The sequence below is a fragment of the Vicia villosa genome, linkage group LG2 (genome assembly GCF_029867415.1).
Source record: "Vicia villosa cultivar HV-30 ecotype Madison, WI linkage group LG2, Vvil1.0, whole genome shotgun sequence".
Lineage (NCBI taxonomy): Eukaryota > Viridiplantae > Streptophyta > Magnoliopsida > Fabales > Fabaceae > Vicia > Vicia villosa.
The window spans coordinates 129,724,671-129,744,908 of record NC_081181.1 but is presented as its reverse complement, the minus strand read 5'-3'; the positions used below and the strand labels follow the sequence as shown (position 1 = coordinate 129,744,908).

The following is a 20,238-nucleotide window of genomic DNA, read 5'->3' as shown; positions in this document are numbered from 1 at the left end:
ACTTAACCTAACTTTACCTTTTTCACATGATAACTACTTTACAAAGCTTTTCAATCACATACTTGTTAGTTGACTGGAGATTTGAAATGCACAAAATGACTACAAAATCTTAAAGATTTTCTTTGAAGAGAGAGTTGTTCTTGAAAAAGATGCTAGGGTTTGGTTAGTGAGAGAGAATCTGTGGTTTTTTAGAGTGAAAGTGATTAAATAGGTGTTTTGAATGCTTATATTGTGTCATAAAGGGGATCAAAGATGGTTTAGTTGTGGTTAAAAGAGAGTAAATAACATAAAATATTGTTTTTGTCTTACTATCATGCGCGCTTAGCTAAGACAAGTTGCGTTTAGCGCCAAAGTTACAACAGGCGCGCTTAGTGCCAGATTTAGTAACTAAGCAGGTAGGGATGGCAAGCAAACCCAAAACCGCGGGGCCCACCCGCACCCAAACCCGAGTCAATGGGTGAAAACCCGAGTTGACTGGGTTTGGATTCAAGTTCGGGTGCCACCCGATATTTCGGGTGCGGGTTTGGGTAGTGTGAAACCCGCACCCGAAACTCGAAATCACACCCGCTTATATATTTATATATATTGTGGAAAGTTGTAGGAAAAATGTATTTTGTGTATTTTGTTACGGGTTCGGGTTTGGGTGAAAAAACCCGAAACCCAACGGGTGTGGGCGTGGGTGTTATTTTGCCATTCGAACAGTATTTGGGTTTGGGTTCGGGTGTTGATTTCGGGTACGGGTTTGGGTAGTGTGAAACCCGCACCCGACCTGACCCGTTGCCATCCCTATAAGTGGGGGCCTTAGTAGAATAGCTTTGCAAATTTTCTTTTGAGCAGTGTTAATTCCATTTAAACTCTCAAATTCGAAACCTATGATGCAAATGAAAACTAAAATACTTACAAAGTTGGGCTGCCTCCAACAAGCGCTTGTTTAATGTCATTAGCTCGACGCCTATTCATTTGATTTCAAGGATCATCAGTGGAATTATTGTGGTGAACCAATCAAGTTCTCCACTAAGGTACAACTTCAACCTCTACTCATTAACTGTCCAGCTTTCTTTTGAGACTGGATCTTCTAACTCCACCGCATCATATGATATTACATATTTGATTTTAAAAAGACCTAACCACTTGGATTACAATTTTCTAAGAAGCAGTTTGAGCCTTGAATTGAATAACAAAACCATTTTCCCCAGTTTGAACTCTCTATTAAGGATTCTATTGTCATGATACTTCTTGACTTTTTTCTTGTACAACTTAGAGGATTCATAAGTTTGGAGTCTTAATTCATCCATTTGAAACTTTCTCTTTTCTCCAGCTTGATTTCGGTCAAAATTCAAGATTTTCAATGCCTAGTATGCTTTATGAATACTTATTATTATATAGTTTTAATGTTTTGGTTATTATAACAACAAATATTAGATTTAGAAAATTTATCTACCCTCCTATATTCCTCATTCAATACAATTTTTAAGTTTTCATAAATTAGAGAAATTTTATATTATGAAACTTCAAAAGCATTTCCCTCTTAAATCCCTTAATTTTGTCAATTTCATTATTTATTTATTCTTTCAAAATCTTCGCCTTCAATTTCACATATAAACACTTAATGAACAACACGAGAGAAATAGGTTCAGCTACAATCATCAAATGACAATAAAATTAAAGAATGAGGAGTTGGAAGTTCTATTAAACCAAACTCGCCTTTGTGGCTGATATTTACAAGGTGATATGTATTACAATTATTTTTTCGATAAATATGTTTGATCTCACACCTCCAATATGTTTGATTCACCTAATGTAATAATTCGAGAATGAATAAAGTTCCAATTTTCATCATTCATAGTAATAAACTCGTCCCATAAGTCTTAATTGTTTTACGATCTCCAAGAACACACATAATAGTCTTAAAAGCTTGCATATACAATGCGAGACAAGTATCATAATCTATTATATCACGATGCTTCCTTTTGACATTAGTAAGAAGTTTTCCGTGACAAATGAAAGTTTAGATTCTATGAGGATTTTTTTCTCTTCCAAATGAGTTCGAAATTAAGAGAATGATTTAAATTAGAATTGTCAATCAACAAAGCCCGATATGCTTATTTATAGAAAAGTACCTAATATGTTTAAGTACTATTTACACATTATATTCCAATGGTTTAGCATTAAAAATACTATTTACACATTATATTCCAATGATTTAGCATTAAAAATATTGTGTTCCAGTAAACCATGATAATTGTTTAGTCTAACGCTAACATTATTTAATGCGAGTCAACTCAATAATTTCGTAGTTCTTTAAACTGTAAAAATGTGTAAAAGTTGACAAACAATATATAACGAAAAATAAACATTTATTCAATAGATATCCATTCCTGTAAATTCTTATTGAATTTAACAAAACTCAAATTCAAAATGCAATTTAAGTTAGAACTGAGCATTTTTTTATAAATTAAATTTAATAGACACAAGGTAAATTGACTTCTACACTCTCGAGACCTGGTCTCAAGCTCCATATAGCACGAAGAGAACAGGTTTTGCTGGAATGCTACTTCCATGAAACTAAAGCCTCCCACTCTTAATAACTAAAAGTTGAAATATAGCATGAATTTAGCTTAGCAAACGCATCTGGAAGATGTTTTTAAAAGAATATGCTTCATGGGCCTGAAATAATGAAACAGCACAGGTAACAAGATGGAGAATGTATCCAGAAGAAAACTCCCAGAGCTGGTATTAATGGGAATTCAGAAGTAACAACCGAGTTGTTATATTTGATCACGCAGGGAGGCCGCCTTCAGCTGCTAGTTTTAATCGCTGATGATGTTCAACAACCTTATAATCTACAAGTTCTTTAAAGAGCTGAGAATCCAAGGCGCAGTCAGGGCGTCCATAGACAGCAGCTTGGACGCTGGCCATGAGTTTGGCTATCTCACGGCCAGAAAATCCTTCTGTTTTCTTTGCAGCCTCTTTCAGCACATCTTCAGATAAATCTTTTATGGTTATCTTCTGAGGCTGCTTCTTCAAAAACAAGCCCCCCTTGGAGTCGTTACTGTCATCACATAGATACTTGTTCAAATAGAGCTGCAATAACTTAAATCGTTCCTCCTCTCCTGGAAGCGGAAATTCAATTACTTCATCAATGCGATCAGTAATTGCACTATCAAGATCTCCTGGTCTGTTTGTGGCAAGGACAAGTACTATGTCTCTAGACTGATCGCCAGTTCTGAAAAGCAACGCATTTAGGGCACTTCGTTGAGCTTCACTCATATATGAGCTGTTACGCCTGCATTGAATTAAATATGATCATTAAAACTTTTAATACAACAAGAAAATATTATTATACAACTTACAATACCACTAGTTTCTACAACGACAACCAAGCCTTGTCCCACTAAGTGAGGTCGGCTACATGAATCAACTTTCGCCATAATGTTCCATTCAAAGTCGTGCTTTTATCCAAATTGTTAAACTCAAGATTTTTTCTAATAACGTCTCATATAATTTTTCTAGGTCTTCCTCTTCCTCTAACTGTTTGAGTTCTCGCCATATGATCTACTCTCCTTACCACAGAATATACAGGTCTTCTCTCTATATACCCAAACCACCTAAGTTTATTTTTCACCATTTTCTCTACTATAGGATGTTGCACTAGATGTGTGGTAAGACTAGAAAAGATAGGATAGGATTATAAATGATATTATTCGGGAATAAAGTAAAGTGTGGCAGAGATGATGTTTTCTTTTTTATTTAATTATTATTTTTTCAAATTTATCATATCCTCCATGAGACAATCTACGTGGGTAGATATTTATTGTCATATTCTCCTTTTTTTTTTTTTTGGCTCTTAGCTAAGAATTCATAAGTGCTCTGACACTTGACAAACTTCTCTCAAATGTTCTTCACAATAAATTTATACATCTCATATGGAGGCACTAAGTTAAGTTTTAGATGTGTAATATAATTACTAGAAAATTGTGTCTTAAAGTCCCTCCAACACTTATCAGCATATGAAATCTATTTCATTTGCAACTTATTATTGTCTAAAACAATAAACACTTCCTACACTTACATAATAGAACTAATATTAGTATTAAATCAAAAAAAATAAATTATCATATATACTTGTAAAACAAATCATAAAATTTAAAATAAATACCCTTATATCGGTCCATATTTTCCTTTTCAATTTACCATAAACATGTTCCAATTCTATTAAAAGGTTAACAAGTTTATTGGAAATTGAAAAAGAAAATATGAACCAATATTGAAGTATTTATTTTAAATTTTATGATTTGTTTTACAAGTATATATGACCATTTATTTTTTTAATTTAATATTAATATCAACTCTATTATATAAATGTAGGAAGTGTTTATTGTTCCAGACAATGATAAGCCGCAAAAGAAATAAATTGCATATGGTGTTGAGCGTTGGAGAGGCTATAAGCCGCAAAAGAAATAAATTGCATATGGTGTTGAGCGTTGGAGAGGCTTTAAGACAGAGTTCACAAGTGAATATATTACACATCTAAAGCTTTACTTACAGCCTCCACATGAGATGTATAAATTTATTGGGAAGGACATTTGGGAGAAATTTGTCCAATGTCGGGACAGTTCTGAATTCTTGGCTAAAAGCAAAAACAAAAAGGATGATAGGGCAATAAATATCTATTCACGTAGATTGTCAAATTGGAATACTACACTTACTTTATTCACTAATACTATCATTTCTAATTATATCCTTAATCCTAAACTTTCTAATCTTACAACACATTTAACGCAAGACTCTCTCTAATATTATCATTTCTAATCCTATCCTTTCTAATCTAACGCAACACAATCAACGCAACATCTTCATCTCTGCTACATTTACTTTATTCTCGAGTTGATTCTTAAATATCAAACACTTTGTCTCGTACAATATCGCAGGTCTTACCGCAGTCTGATAAAATTTTCCCTTCAGCTTGGGCAGTACCTTTGCATCACATAGAACCCCTAAAGCCCTCCTCTATTTCTGTCACCCAGCTTGAATTCAATGGTGTACATCTCATATTTCTCCATCATTTTGAATTACAGACCCAAGATATTTAAACCGTGTGAATTGAGGGATGATAGGGTCTCCAACTTTCACCTCTAGGTTAGAAACGCTTCTTCTTTGGTCGAACTTATATTCTATATACTTCGTCTTACTCTATGTGTCTCTAAAACTTTTCTCCAAGTCTCCAACTTCTCGTTTAAATCCTCCTTTGACTCTCTAAGACTATATCATCTGCAAAAAGCATGCATCTCGGTGCTACCTCTTGAATGTGTTCCATGAGTACATTCAAAATTAAGGTAAAAAGGTAGGGGATTAAGGTTGAACCTTGATGCAAACCTATTGTAATGAGAAAATCGTCTGTCGCTATTGTACGAGACAAAGTGTTTGAAAATATTTTAATCCCTTCAGGTTACATATATCAGGGTAAAAACATACATCTAGACAAAATCCACAAAAGCTGTTGATTCACATATTTATTTTAATCTCTCAAATAAGTGAAGTTGAAAATACTTTGGGCTTTTGAGTACTATCAATATTTATCCTAAATCCAATCTAAACAATTATAAGTTGAAAAAACATTAATATGTTCCATGCAGATATTAATAATTTGATATTTATATTTCTCATATTAATTAAGATGTTGCATGCAGATATTAATAATTTGATATGTATATTTCTCATATTTAGATAAACTACACAGACCAAATAATTTCCAAATAATTTTAAAGCTGTGCTACTTCGGAGCAATTCTGAAACGTAGTATTCAAAATGCATTTTAATTCTGCAAAACTTACTCGCAAAGGAAAGCATCTGCCTCATCAATAAAAAGCAATAGGCCTCTTTTAGATTTCTTGGCCCAATCAAATATCTCATGAATTTTGGTAACAGCTTGTGGGCCCAGAGGTGCAACATCTCCTCCGGTCATCATTGCATAATCCAAGCCCTTAACAGAAAAATTGAAATAGTCAAAGGTAGTTTAAGACAAGTTTTACCCCAAATTTCTGCAAATAAATGAACTGTGAAATAATGGATTTAGTGCCTCACTTTAAAGGGAAAAGTGAGTAGTTATTTATAGCCATTGATTAGAAAATCAATTGTTTAATTAACTTCATAGATATCTACAAGAATATGACAACAATCTCAATTACTAATTATACTATCAAAGGTTTTTTTCTCCTATAAAGTAACTTCTTCACTATGAAGTACTAGTCAAGTTCTAAAACAATACAGTAAAGAAGTCTATGACTATTAGCAGAAAAAGATAAATTAAATCCATTTGTAGGAAGCAGAGTTAATATTAAACAGAAATTGATCATCATAGTAATTAAGTTCAATCTATTTGTTCATATATCACATATTTCACAACCAGAAAATTATGCCAACTTGTCAGTACAAACACAACAGATCATACAAAAGTATTAACAAGTAAAACATGTAAGTCAGCACAGAATAACTAAGTATCATACCGATTTTCTAGCTATTTCTCTTGCAACCATGGTTTTACCAGTCCCAGGAGGACCATAAAAAAGCATGTTACGAAATGGTGCCTGATGGGCCTTGGTATTTGATGTTGCCCGTGCTAGATGTACTATTCTTCTCTGCAATGATGGATGCAAGATTACATTTCCAAGACCATTTTGACTCCCAACAGGCTTCTCTGCCCTGGCCAAGGTACTGTAATTTAAAACTTTATTTTTGGCTTGAGACATGATCCTTGATCCTGGAAACTTTGCCATAGATGACTCCCGGATCAATGATGGCTGCCCCAAAATCCGATTAATATAGCCCCATGTAACTTTTGCACCTTCTCTGTGGCAATAGAAAGTAGGAAAAATATTTAGATATTATTTACTAGGAAAAGAAAGATGAAACTTTACTTTATTGCATCGGGTTGTTTTCAAGATTAGATATTAGAATTTACAATTGGTGAACAAATCATGACAAATATTTCAGAATAAATAAGTTCTATAGTAGTTTATTGAATGAAAAGGGAGAGGAGGAAGTGTCATAGCATGCAGAACCATGATTTTATTTGTACTTCAGATATTTTTAACTTATTATGGGGTCTGAGAATTTGAATGACTAAGTAGTCGCAACCACTTGCGTAAGATAGAAACTACTATCTGTTTATTTTACGTAAACTCCCTGATTCCCCATATGTAGTTGCCATAGACATTATGGATGTTACTGTTGTGTCCCATAGACATTTACTAGTATTTAACAGCGCCTTAAAACCGCTTTTATCCATCTAGATTATGCATTCTCGATACAACTATTTTGCATGCAGGCAGGCCAACTACAGTTACAAAAGAAACTTAACTGATAAAGTTCATGGACATGATTGTATAAATTAATATAACAAGAGTAGTGTTTGGCAGAAGGTAAACATAAATTACTGCCAACACACTTTCAAATTCAGTGATGATGTTACTAAGTTCAAATGAAATGCACCAAGAGAAAAAAACATGCGTACCTTGTTGTATATACTCCTGCAGCTAATGCAGTTGCTCCTCCAACAGTCATAATCAGTTTGTCCCTATCGGTCAATAAGACCCTTAGACCACCTGCATTAAGTAGAGAGACAACAGTTATATTGACAAATTGGTATTCTGATATGACTTTCAAATAAAAGGTCACGCAGCCGTCATCTAATCGGTGAAAATAGTTGATACAAAACGAGGTTAGAAGCACATAGTTGATTTATGAGAAGAAATAATGAAAGCCAACAACACTTTTACTTTGTAAGTATGTAACAGCTAATAACTCCTCGGCATCATATATGATTTTCACGAAGAAGCCAAAAAAAATTATGTAAAGTTATGTTTTCATCAGTTCTCATACCTTCAATATGACTAAAGGTAGTGTTAATTGCAGCAAGCCATTTATCTCTTTCCCCATGCATTCGATCTATAAGCATTCTCCTGTTATGATCCTCAGTTAATTTTGCTTCATGGGCTCGAGCTTCAGCCTCTGCCATTTTCTTAACTCTAATGGTTTCTCTTTCTATTTCAGCTCGCTCTTTCTCGGTCTGACGCTTCTGAGATTGAATCTGTTCTTCAGTAGCCTGTCTTGCTTGCTCCTTTCTTACAGAAGAATCCTCTTGCATCTTGACCAACTCAACATTATGTTGCCGTTGGTTTTCATGATCTGTCTGCAAATGGAAAATTATGGATAAGGATAGCTATTTTATGTTAAAGATTTTAGTCTTACAAAATTTCAAAAATGGAGAAGCTTAATTTACACAGGGCACTGAACACTCAGATTTACCCACAGCCAGATTACTTTATGAAATTTTCACCTTAAATCCTATTACTAGTGTTTTGAACACCCAGAAAAGAAAGAGAATAAATTTAAGGAATTTTAAATGAAAAGATTTACCCAGTTAGACTACTCAAGGAAATTTTTATCACACATCCTATTACTACAGTGTTTTGAACACCAAGAAAAGAAAGGAGATAAATTTTAGGAATTGGCAAGGCACAATTCCTATAACTAAAATATAAACATACTCAATGCTTAGAACCAAAAAAGAGATGAAAAAAGAAGTTAGAAACCGTATGAAAAGATCAAGCTCGGCACAATTTTGTATATGTAGTTTAAACTACATCCAACACTACTAAAACTAACATGACTTTTTGCCATGGAATAACAATGTATCTAAATTTTAATGTCAATTAAATGTCAGAACTTTCAAAATTCACATATATTTAATAAAAAGAGTATATTGCGGTTCATTCAGTCTGTACCTGCATTCTTTTCCTTGCCAATTCATCTTCAAATCGCAACACCTGAGCCTGCCTCTGATTCTGCTCTTGTATTAGATTGCGTTGTTCTTCAGCCATTTTACGCAGCCTGTCCTGAAAATTAAATATATTTGGCACAATAAAACAATATAGAAATTTAAGAGCTAACCAAAACTATATTCTCTATAAATTTCCAATACCATTGGATCATTGTCAATTTGTTATTGTCCTTATGAGCACTAACAATATTTTAGAAACAATTTTTACAAATGATGACTTACAATATCTCCTTGAGACTGAATAAGTTCATAATAAACTTTCTCAGCATCTAGCTCAGCAAGTCGAGTTGTTTCCTGTGAACGCATTAAATCAAACACCTGAAAAGCAAAAGAAAACCTATCATAAAACTATAATGACAATCCTTCTGGAAGAAATAACTACGAATTAATTACTCTTTGTTTAGATTCTAACGAAAAAATGCAGATAAATTCGAGAAAACTAAAAACCTGTTTAGAGTAGGGTGAACTATTGATTTCACGGAGAGCTTTGGCAGCTCTTTCTAACGATTCAGGATCAAAACCCGACTTGTTAGGTTCCTCGGACGGTGGAGATTCTGACTTGGTGTCAGATGATTGGTTCGTCGGTGAAGGTGAATTGGAAGGTGAGGAAGAGAAAAAAGGAAATCGGAAGAAAGATTCGGAGTAAGCAGGATCGGAGCGAGTGGAGATTGAAGCCACTGCGGCCGCTGTTGCGGCGACGCATGAGGTTAATTTAGCGGCGGACATGGTTTGGGAGATGGAATGCAGTTTGGAAATGGATTATAGAAAAGTTGTGTGGTTGTTCAGAGCATGGCGCGAGGTTAAACCCTCGGTTAGGGTTTAAACTGAGGTGGAAGAGAAGAAATAGTGTAGTTGCGTGGAGAGCAATTTTTTTCAGTGGGGGGTGTGGAGAAGGGTGTAGAATGTGGAGAGCAGGCAACTGTGGTGGGCTCTTGGCCCATTGGACCCTTGTTGAAAAGATAAGTTTTACTTTTCACACTCTAAAATGGCATTCACATCTTTGGATTTTTATTGTGTTTTTCTAAGGCAATTTGGATTCTAGAATTTGAATTTGATGAATTCATAAACGAAACAAAGAACATAGACACTTTTAAATCAGATAAAATTCAATAATATATTACATGTCAAACACTAGACAAAAAAATTATGTAAATTCCATTAATGTATGTGGTACATAATAAATTAAAAGACTAAGGTAGTTTCACTATTTCATTAAAATTGAAAGAACTATTTGTGATTCAAAAGCTAGCGCCAATCTAATACCATTATCCACAGTGCCAAAATTGAGAGGAGAAGCAAAACTAATCAATATGATTTTATGATTTTGACACTCGCAGACATGTTAATCATATACTCTTATAGTCTGATGGAAGATATGTTAATAAAAGTTGATGACCTTATATTTTCGTATGATTTCGCCGTTTTTGATATCGATGAAGATATTAAGGTTCCCCTTATCTCTGAGGGACCATTCTTATTAACTTATAAGGAAATGTTTATTGGAAGACATGTAGGTTTAAGCTCCAATTTCTATAAGAGAAGATTATCTTAAAGGTTTATGAAGTCTTACATCAACAAGATTGATCCTTTTTCTTTTTCAAAGCATATTTACTCCATTTTCCATAAATTTCTCAGTACAATTCAATAAAATGTATGGAAAAAATAATTCTAAGTAAATATGATAAAAATCAATTTTAACTCATGGTATCTAATCAGATTATGACCAATAATAAATGCATCTCCTTAATACAGTCAATTTCATTTTTACAACTAGGGCACAAACACATGAACCAAGAAAGAGTGGTTGAGAAAGAACTATCAAACCAAATTGTTTTCAAAGACTGATTGGTCACAAAAAATAAGAAAAACAATATGTTATATTAAACATGCTTATAAAATAGGCTCCTCATAACATAAGAATGACACATTTCAAACACTAGCTTATATAAAAAATGAGTAAGCTAACACAAAAAAAAAAGAAGAAACCAACAACAACTTTTCATCAGAAGCAGAGAATTGAATAGAACAACGAGACTGAAGTAGATGAAATACTCAGAACCCAAGAAGAGGACATAGAAGATGATGAATGAATGTCTTACTTCAGGTTTGATGATTTGGGAAAAGATCAGTCATTGAAATAGTTTTAACTGTAGTAACCATAGGAGAGATAGAGAAGTGATCTTCCTATAGGAATGCTAAACATTTTGTGCCTTACTTGTAATAGACTCAATTTGAGACCAAAAAGTTGTATTAACTTTAGTCATAATAGATGTAATGTCAAGATGAGTTAAACAAGACTCTTTATTTACCAGAAATTAAATAATCAATCTCATTCAATGTATCAGAGTTTAACAAAAAATTTAAAATTCAGAGTTTCAGAAACTGAAATAATTTGGAGGTAGCCTAATATCATGGACACTCTTGTGGCTTTTTTATATTGGTTACCTGTGATCATTTTCAGAGGTTGATACTCCATTCAGAATGAAGCATTAATCCTTGATAAACACCATGTTCAGATTTTTTTTGATAAAATAAAATCTCTCAACAATAAGAGGCTTGTAAATATATCATTCCATTGACTATCAGTATTAATGAACTAAATATATATAACACCCTTCTAAACATAATCTCTAATAAAATGGTGTTTAATCTCAATGTGATTGGTTCTAGAATGTTGAATATGATATTTTGTTAAACAAATGGGAGCAGTATTATCATAGAAAATAAGTATAATGTTACCACAGATCTGATAATATTATAGATGATATTTCATCCAAAGTAGTTGTGTACAACATTTATTAGCTGAGATGTATTATGCTTCTGTTGTAGACAAAGCAATAGTTGCTTGTCTTTTAATGGCCCGTGATATTAGGTTTTCACAAATGAATTGAGAGTTTCCACTAGTGGATTTTCTCTCAATTTTATCCCCGACATAGTCAGCATCACAAAATCCAACCAGCTTATAATATATGGATTTCTTATAAAGAGGACCTAGATTTGATGTTCCTTTCAGATACCTAAAGATTCTCTTAATAGTCTTTAAGTGAACTTCTCTAAGATCTAATTGAAATCTTGCATACAAGCATACACTGTACAAAATATCAGGCCTAGAAGCAATGAGGTAAAGTAAGGAAACAATCATACCTCGATACAGATTTTGATCGACCTTTGTGTTGCTTTCTTCATTGTTAAGATTCCAGGTAGGATGCATAGGAATTGCCATAATCTTGCTTCTTCAATATTAAAATTTTTCAAAAGATCCTTTGTATACTTGGACTGATGAGCATGGGTTCTATCTTTACATTGAGTCCATAGAATTATTTCTTTAGTTTGAAAAGAAAATCTGGGTGGACAGAGTCCTCAAACACGGGAGGTTGTTTCACACACACACTTCTTCGGAAATGACTCCATTTAAGAAAGCAATTTTAACATCCATTTGATATAAAATAATATCATGATTAATAACATAAGAGAGAGGAGTTCCGATTGCCTTTAACTTTGCAACTGGTGCAAAGGTTTCAGAGAAAGGTATACTTTCCTGCTTACTCTAGGCTTGAGCTACCAGTCTAGCTTTGTTTCTTACCACCACTCATTATTCATTTAGCTTATTTTTGAACACTCATTTTGTTTCAATAATGTTTCTCTGATTTGGTATGGGGAAAAAATCCCGAGCATCATTTTCTCTAGAATTGGTACAGCTCCTCTTGTATAGCCACATACCATACGGTACAGCGCAATCTGGCATAATACCTTCAAACATCATGCATTTGGCAAACTTTCATCGTTGTTATTTCCTTTTTGTTTATTTTTTACTTTTTTGTTATAAGGTAGTTGATTGGATTGTGTTTTAGGCCGATCAAAGGCCTAATATGGACGAATTCCAAATGTCCAGCCTAACCATTTAAAGCCCAATCGAAATTATTCAACGTATATAATCAATACAAACAAAATTCAAGGTACACTTTTCTAATCTACACTTCCCACCTCACTCATCTTAAACTCTATAATTAACTTGGGTGTTGGAGTGCTAACTTTACAAATCCACCCTGCACTACCATATCAGAGATCAACACCACCGCTTTAAGAGTCCAACATTGTCAATCGATATCAAATCTTGTTCCCTCGCAAAATAGGTAGTAATCACAACACCACTCCAATGTACTAATTACTTGTTTTTATAAATTTCACTTTACTTTTGATAATCAGATATTGATTATATATATATATATATATATATATATATATATATATTTGTGAGTGTGTTTATGTGTGTGCACCCTGAAATTAGTAACCACTTCTTAGAGAGCGAGGGAGCAGATAGTAAATCCCCTATTATTTAGGAGAGCGTGGTTAATTTCCCCTGGCTTATTTCACATTTTTGTAGACTATGGACACGTTATTTCCCATGTTTTCCTGATTCGGGAGACTTATCCCAAAAGTGGGTGACGTATTTGAGGTAGGGCATCGTATATAGTAAATTGGCGATTGATCCAAGAAACGGGCGCTCGAGAAAGGGATCATGGGCAAGGAGCTACATCACTTGCCTCCCACGTATTCCCTTGTGGGCCTTTTACAAATATACTAATACACAATCCATTCAAAAATGAGGTCTTGGAAAGGGAGAAGTGATTTAGTCTTACTTTCCTTTGTTGGAATCATTCACCTGGGACCTTAAGTGAAACAACTCCAACGAGACTTGGGTTGTACTCCTCATGTGAGACTTTAGTTTAGTTCCACAGGCAAGACTTTAGTTGATTCCTTCAGGTGAGACTAAAGTTGAGTCCCTTATTTGAAACTTAAGTTAAGTTGAGTCCCTCATGTGAGACTTAAGTTGAATCCATCAGACGAGACTTTAGTCGAGTCCCTCAGGTGAGACTTTAGTTGAGTCCCTCAAGTGAGACTTAAGTTGAATCCATTAGGCGAGACTTTAGTCGAGTCCCTCATGTAAGACTTTAGTTGAGTCTCTTAGGAGAGACTTTAGTTGAGTCCCTCACGCAAAAAATTTGCAAAGTCCCTCAGGAGAGACTTTAGTTACATGGTCTATATGGGAGATATCTCATAGAAACATTATTTATATTGCATGATATGACAGCATCACTTCAAGAAGTTTTTAAGCCTAGAGTCCTTTGGCATCATCTAGCTTCTTTTTCATTCCCTTTAATATCACCTTGTTATTTATTCATCTTGCATGTTGGCCTGGGGATGGAAATTGGTATAAAATTTGTTTGCACTCCCAAGTCTTGACAGAAATCGACTATGGTAGTGCTGGAAAATTGAGTTTCGTTGTTTGAAATGATAACACCTTGTAAACCGAACCTACACATGAGTCTCTACCAATAAAAATGGAGGACCCTATATATTTTGATGGTAGAAACAACTTCAACTTCTATATACTTTGTTAATTAGTATACTCCAATAATCATAAACTTTAAATGGATAAGTGTTAGGTGAAAAAGGGCCCCAAAATGTCCACACCCTATTAGTAGAATGGCTATGGCATCGTAATAGAATGAAGAAGTTCTATTGATGCGTGATGCAGGTTAGTATGTCTCTGGAATTTTTTGCATTTCCTGAAAAACACCATAATGTCCTTCATTAGGATGGGCCAATAATAGCCCACCCTTAGCAGCTTGTGGCCCAGGGCTCATCTACCAATGTGACTGCTACAAGCCCCTTGATGTACTTCAACGAGAACTAAGGCCATTTGAATTTTTGCTAGACACCTTAACATGGGAGAAGCCATTCCCATTTTGTTGAGCCCCCATGAGATCAGAGTGTACTTTTTTGCTTGCAGATCTTCTTTGCCTCTAAATTCTCATGTGGTAGTTCATCTGATTGTAGATAGTGTATTATGGGCTTCTTCCAACCAATGGTCAGGGCGACTTTGATTGTGTTGGTCTCGCCCTCCCTAATACTAGGGAAGTGAGCGTCTCTTGAATCAAAATGTGGTTTTCCTATTTTCTTCGAGATGGCGAGCTTGGACAAAAGGTCTGCCTAGAAATTTTACTCCCGAGGCACATAAACTATTTCTAAAGCTTTGAAATGTTCTACAAGGCACATACCTTTTTAGATACTTGAAGAGATGGGGGCTCCTTCATCTGATATTCCTCGACGAATTAATTTGTCACTAATAGGGAGTCTCTTTTGGCTTTCAAATTTGATGCGCCTAACTCAAGGGCGAGGGTCATGCCATCGATGAGAGTTTCTTATTTGGCCTGATTGTTACTAGCTTTGAACTCGAACTTCAATGGTTGCTTAATCAATAGATTATCTAATCCTTTTAATATTATCCTGATACCATTTAACTTCAAGTTAGAGGTGATATCTACTGATAGCGTCCAAATGGAGGGAGCCTCCTTGCCTATTGGCGAGCCGAACTTTGCCTAAAAAGCAACTAGTACTTGTGATTTGATGCATCATCTAGGTATATATTAGATGTCGTGTTGAACATGTGACTCCATACACACAATAAGGTGAATTTTGGGTTTTAGAAAAGCTATAGTTTGAAAAAAAAATTGATTATTTTTAGAGTTTAAAAACATTTTAGAAAAATGTTTTAGAAATTAGTAGCCGAAAGTAAAAAGGTGGATAATAAAGAGTTAAGGGAAACAAAAATGATACCAAGAATGTATACATGTTCAGTCAAGAAGACTTAGTCATGTCCCTAAGATTTGATTTTGAGAGTGTCTAATCAATCATTAGAGCTTTTAGTAGGTTAAACTCTCGAATCCCCTTATATAAGGAAAAATGAAGTTCTAGGCTAACTTCCAACCAAACATGAACAACAGAGAGAAGCAGTTAGTCTTCCTTCGAAACATGTACTTGTGGAGAGAATCAGTTAGTTTTCCTTCCAACCAATGACTTGAAGTGGTTAGTTCTCAAGCTAAATCGAGACTTTCTGCGAGCTTATCTTGAACCAAGGTGAGCTTTTGACTGGGTTGAACTCACAAACCGAACCGAGGTTTTGGCCAGGATGACCATGAACAAAGATGAGATTTGGACCCAGGCTTATCTCGAACCACAATGAGCTTTTAAATCGGGATTAACTTACGAAATGTATTGACATTTTGAACTAGGATGATATTGAACCAATTTGAGATTTTGAATCGGGCTTCGAACCGAAGTAAGCTTTTTAACCAGACTTCGCTTACGAACCGAAACGATGACTTAGAACCTAAATCCTCAAAACCAAAGCTTTTGGTTTAGCTTTGAACCCAAACAAACAATCCCTTAAGGATAAATTGTTCAACCAAGAGAAAAATTCTTTGGTGAATTTACAATAATGCACTTTCCAAAATTACATCCTTCCTCACCAAATACAAAAACTTTGTCGAAGCGCTACGACTAAATTTTAGTGAGAAAAAATGAAGAAAATAATTTTTAGAGAAAGAGTGAGAAGTGACATAAGAAGCTCAAGTTTTTTGATGTGAAAATGTGAAGGGAAAAGCCTATATTTATAGGCTAGAGGTTGGCACAAAAAAGAAAATTTATATTGGCCAAAATTAATGTGACAATCGATTGGCACCTTACTCCAATCAATTGGAAGTCGAAAAAATAAACAATTATGAAAGTTTAAAGGGAGAGGAAAGATACAGAGTAATTAACTTTCATCATGACGTTATCACAAATGTTTAAGGAAAATATTTTCAATAACCTGGACATCAATGACAACATCAAACAATGTTTGGAATTGTTACATGTTTATTAGTGTTAAGTAAGTGTTATAATTCCTAGCTACAAGGATGTGGATGTAATGCAGAAAATCTTCATAGGGATTTGACATTCCCCAGATTGGATATTGTTAAATATGACTTATTTTATGGAAGAGGGGACATGTGATAGAGGTACAATTTAGGGATATACTTATAACCTTGACTATAGTATTATATATCTTACGTGTAACACCGATATTCTAATTCATTTAAATAATGATATAGAATTATAATTGCTCCATAGCCACGAACGTAGACACACTTGCCAAGCTGCGTAAACAAATATTGTGTTTGTTGTTTGAGATTTATGTACTAATTTCTTCTCTTTTATTACTAGTTGTTGGTCAAACATTAACAATCTCAAACCAGAAGCCTAACTCACTAGGTAACACCAACAACCACTCTAATCACCTATAGATTCTATACCAAACAACAATCGTCACCTCACAAGTTATAAAAAATAGTTGATATATAGTTTCCAACTGAACCTGACACGTCTTTGAAATATGAGTGAGTGATAAATTTAACAAAATCCTAATAGAATTATTTTAATTTTAATTTGTTGAAATTCTAAAATATATCTTTGTTTGAATTCAAACAAAAGCTTAATCAGCTAGACCTTATATTATCAGAAAAAGTATTCCAAGTCTAAAGGCAATACTTTTTAGAAGTGATATGGATTCCATGTTTGATCATGCTCGATAATTAGTTTCCAAGACAAGACCACCAAATGCAGATTCTTCACACATCTTGCGAGTCACTCTCATCAGTGATATCTACTTCCACAGCCTTCTAGCCCACTATACCGGAAAAGTATTATGTCCACTTGCTAAACCAAGTTGAATCACTCCAAATTCTTTTTCAGGTATCTACCATCATAATATCCACAACATATCACAAACTTTTGCTTTGATAATAAGTAACTAATTAACTTTGCTATAAATGTATTGGTGCCACACGAATATTCTACTAGTATTATTAGTGTTTTTTTTGGTAAAAACACAGGAATTATTAAGATATGATTTAGGCATCAGGTAAAAGTAATCATCGAATCATAGATTCATTAGATGGATGATATACTGATCCCCCACTCCATGTTGTCGGTCTTCATTGTCAAGACAACATCAATTAATATATATAATATTATTTCAATTTTAAAACTAAATATATTTAATTTATTTAAAAATATAAAAAATATTCAATAGTTCAAAACCATATTTATAAATAGGTAATCTTCTTAAAATTTAAACTAATGAATATTTATATAATAGTTAACTAATAATAAAAGTTTTTAAATGAAAATATATTCTTATAAATTAATTTTAAAATATCTTCATAAATATTTATTTATGCATGATTGTTAATCTATTTAAATAGTATATGAATGGTATAATTGTGTATTTTCGTAGTAGGAAAATCCGGATAAGGATCAAAAAGCATATCTATATATCCATATTCTACAATTGACTAGTCAGATAATGATTTTAGAAAAACTGACGTCTTCAACTTTGTAATATGCAATAACTTTTAAAAAGAATTAGTATTATACTTTTTTACTTCATTTGTTCTTTTATTTTATTTTTTACTTTAACGATTATTATTTTTTATTTATTTACTTTGTTATATATTAATATTAATTAAAATTACATAAAATAGTATTGAGGTTATAAACAAAATTAAATATAAATAAAATATTAGCATGCGAGGTTAATTTATGAGACTCGTTATTTATTTTTGAGAGTTGCATGTTAAAATTAAATGTGTTTTTCAAAATAACTTGCTATGTGAAATTGGATCCTTTCCTATTCTGCCATAATCTAATGGTGGAGAAAGAAAAAGATAAGAAAAATCTTAATCTTAATATAAATTCAAGGTTGTCATGATGACAATCTTAGCCACATGTTACATTGATAACAACTCTAAACACAAATCCTAATCTGATGTCACTTTCGTAGCAACTCTAAACACAAACCCTAAATGTATTTTTATTAATTTATCCCTACATTGAAAATAAATAATAATAATAACTATAATAATAATAATAAATATAATTAAAATAATAATTATTATACTTATAATTAAAATAATAATAATAATATAAATAATAAATTATAATGTAATATTCATCTAAAAATAAAATAATAATAATAATATAATATAATATAATACAATATTCAACTACCACAATTAAAAGAACTATTATTTATAAAAATTATAACTATTTATCTACTATGCACCAAACTATAATATTTAACACTATATTAATAATTATTAGAAATATATGAGGAATAAATAAAACAATTATCTAACAACAATACAAAAATATATATGTTAAAGAATTGAAGTAGCAAAAATATTATAAAAATAATAATTTAAAAACAGAACTAAAGATTAACTGATATAATAGTTTAAAATTTATTAACGTTTTATTTTAATACTTTATAATATAATATAAAAATATTTTTTAAATATTGTATTTAAATATAAATTTTATTAATAAATAAATTTGAGAATTCGAATTTTAAAGTGATAAAATTAAAAAAAAATCTTAAAAGATATATTTTGATCTAATATTATTTTAAAATCTACAAATAATATGTTTTTGGTTAATATCAATAAAGTTTTTAACAACTATTTTACACATATTTTTAGAAAAAAGTAATAATTTAAAATTTATATAAAGTAACAAATCATTTTAATTATTAGAAACTTGTGAAGAATAAATGAAACAATTATCTAACAATATAATAAAAATATATATATGTTAAAGAATTGAAGTAGAAAAAATATTATAAAAGTAATAATTTAAAAAAGAACTAAAGATTAACTGATATAATAGTTTAAAATTTATTAACATTTTATTTTAATACTTTATAATATGATATAAAAATAATTTTTAATTATTGTATTTAAATATAAGTTTTATTAGTAAATAGATTAGAGATATCAAATTTTGAAGTGATAAAAAAATGTTTAAAGGTATATTTTGATCTAATATTATTTTTAAAATTTACAAATAATATTTTTTGGTTAATATTAATAAATTTTTTAATAACCGTTTTACACATATTTTTAGAAAAATGTAGTAATTCAAAATTTATATAAATTAACAAATCATTATATTCTTACTCGATTTATTTTACTAAAAAATGTATTTCAATAATAATTACCAACTTATATAATTTTTTTCTTTTTAATTTTTAATGTTATCATCATTGTATTTTAATTACAATTTATTTTTGGAACAAAAATCAGTTACAATCATTATAATTATTGCAAAAACTAATATTTATAAAATGAATAGTTTTATGAAACGGCCAATAATAATATTATTTTATTATTCGGAAACATATAAATTTGTACCACTTTCTATCTTAAATAGATAAATTTTTGTCTCTTTCTTCCTCACACGTATATTTTAGAATTCGATGCATAACCTGACAAAACATGGAATATACGTCTCTTGCAATCATCTACTATTCTACGCCGATTCAAAAAAAGAATTGATTTTTGTATCTTTATTTAATATTCTAATCCAAAATCTCTTGGATGATTTCATCTTTTTTACATCTATTCAAATCTATTTCATGTCCATGTTTTTTCGAATAAATTTTATTTTATCATGTTGATATTCAAATTAATTTATACTCATTCATATTTTGTAATATAATTTCTAATTATAAT

General features: G+C 32.0%; 1 protein-coding gene across 1 annotated transcript; it reads right to left on the bottom strand.

The window, feature by feature from the left end:
• Window positions 1–2,340: 2,340 nt before the first annotated feature.
• On the bottom strand, window positions 2,341–9,717 carry LOC131652090 (uncharacterized). The gene is made up of 8 exons (XM_058921866.1): window positions 9,290–9,717; window positions 9,065–9,160; window positions 8,787–8,897; window positions 7,882–8,191; window positions 7,514–7,604; window positions 6,507–6,849; window positions 5,835–5,983; window positions 2,341–3,286 (listed from the first exon to the last, which is right to left on the bottom strand). Exons 1-8 carry the CDS (start codon window positions 9,566–9,568, stop codon window positions 2,779–2,781), a joined length of 1,887 nt encoding a protein of 628 aa, XP_058777849.1. The 5' UTR covers window positions 9,569–9,717; the 3' UTR covers window positions 2,341–2,778.
• Window positions 9,718–20,238: the final 10,521 nt, after the last annotated feature.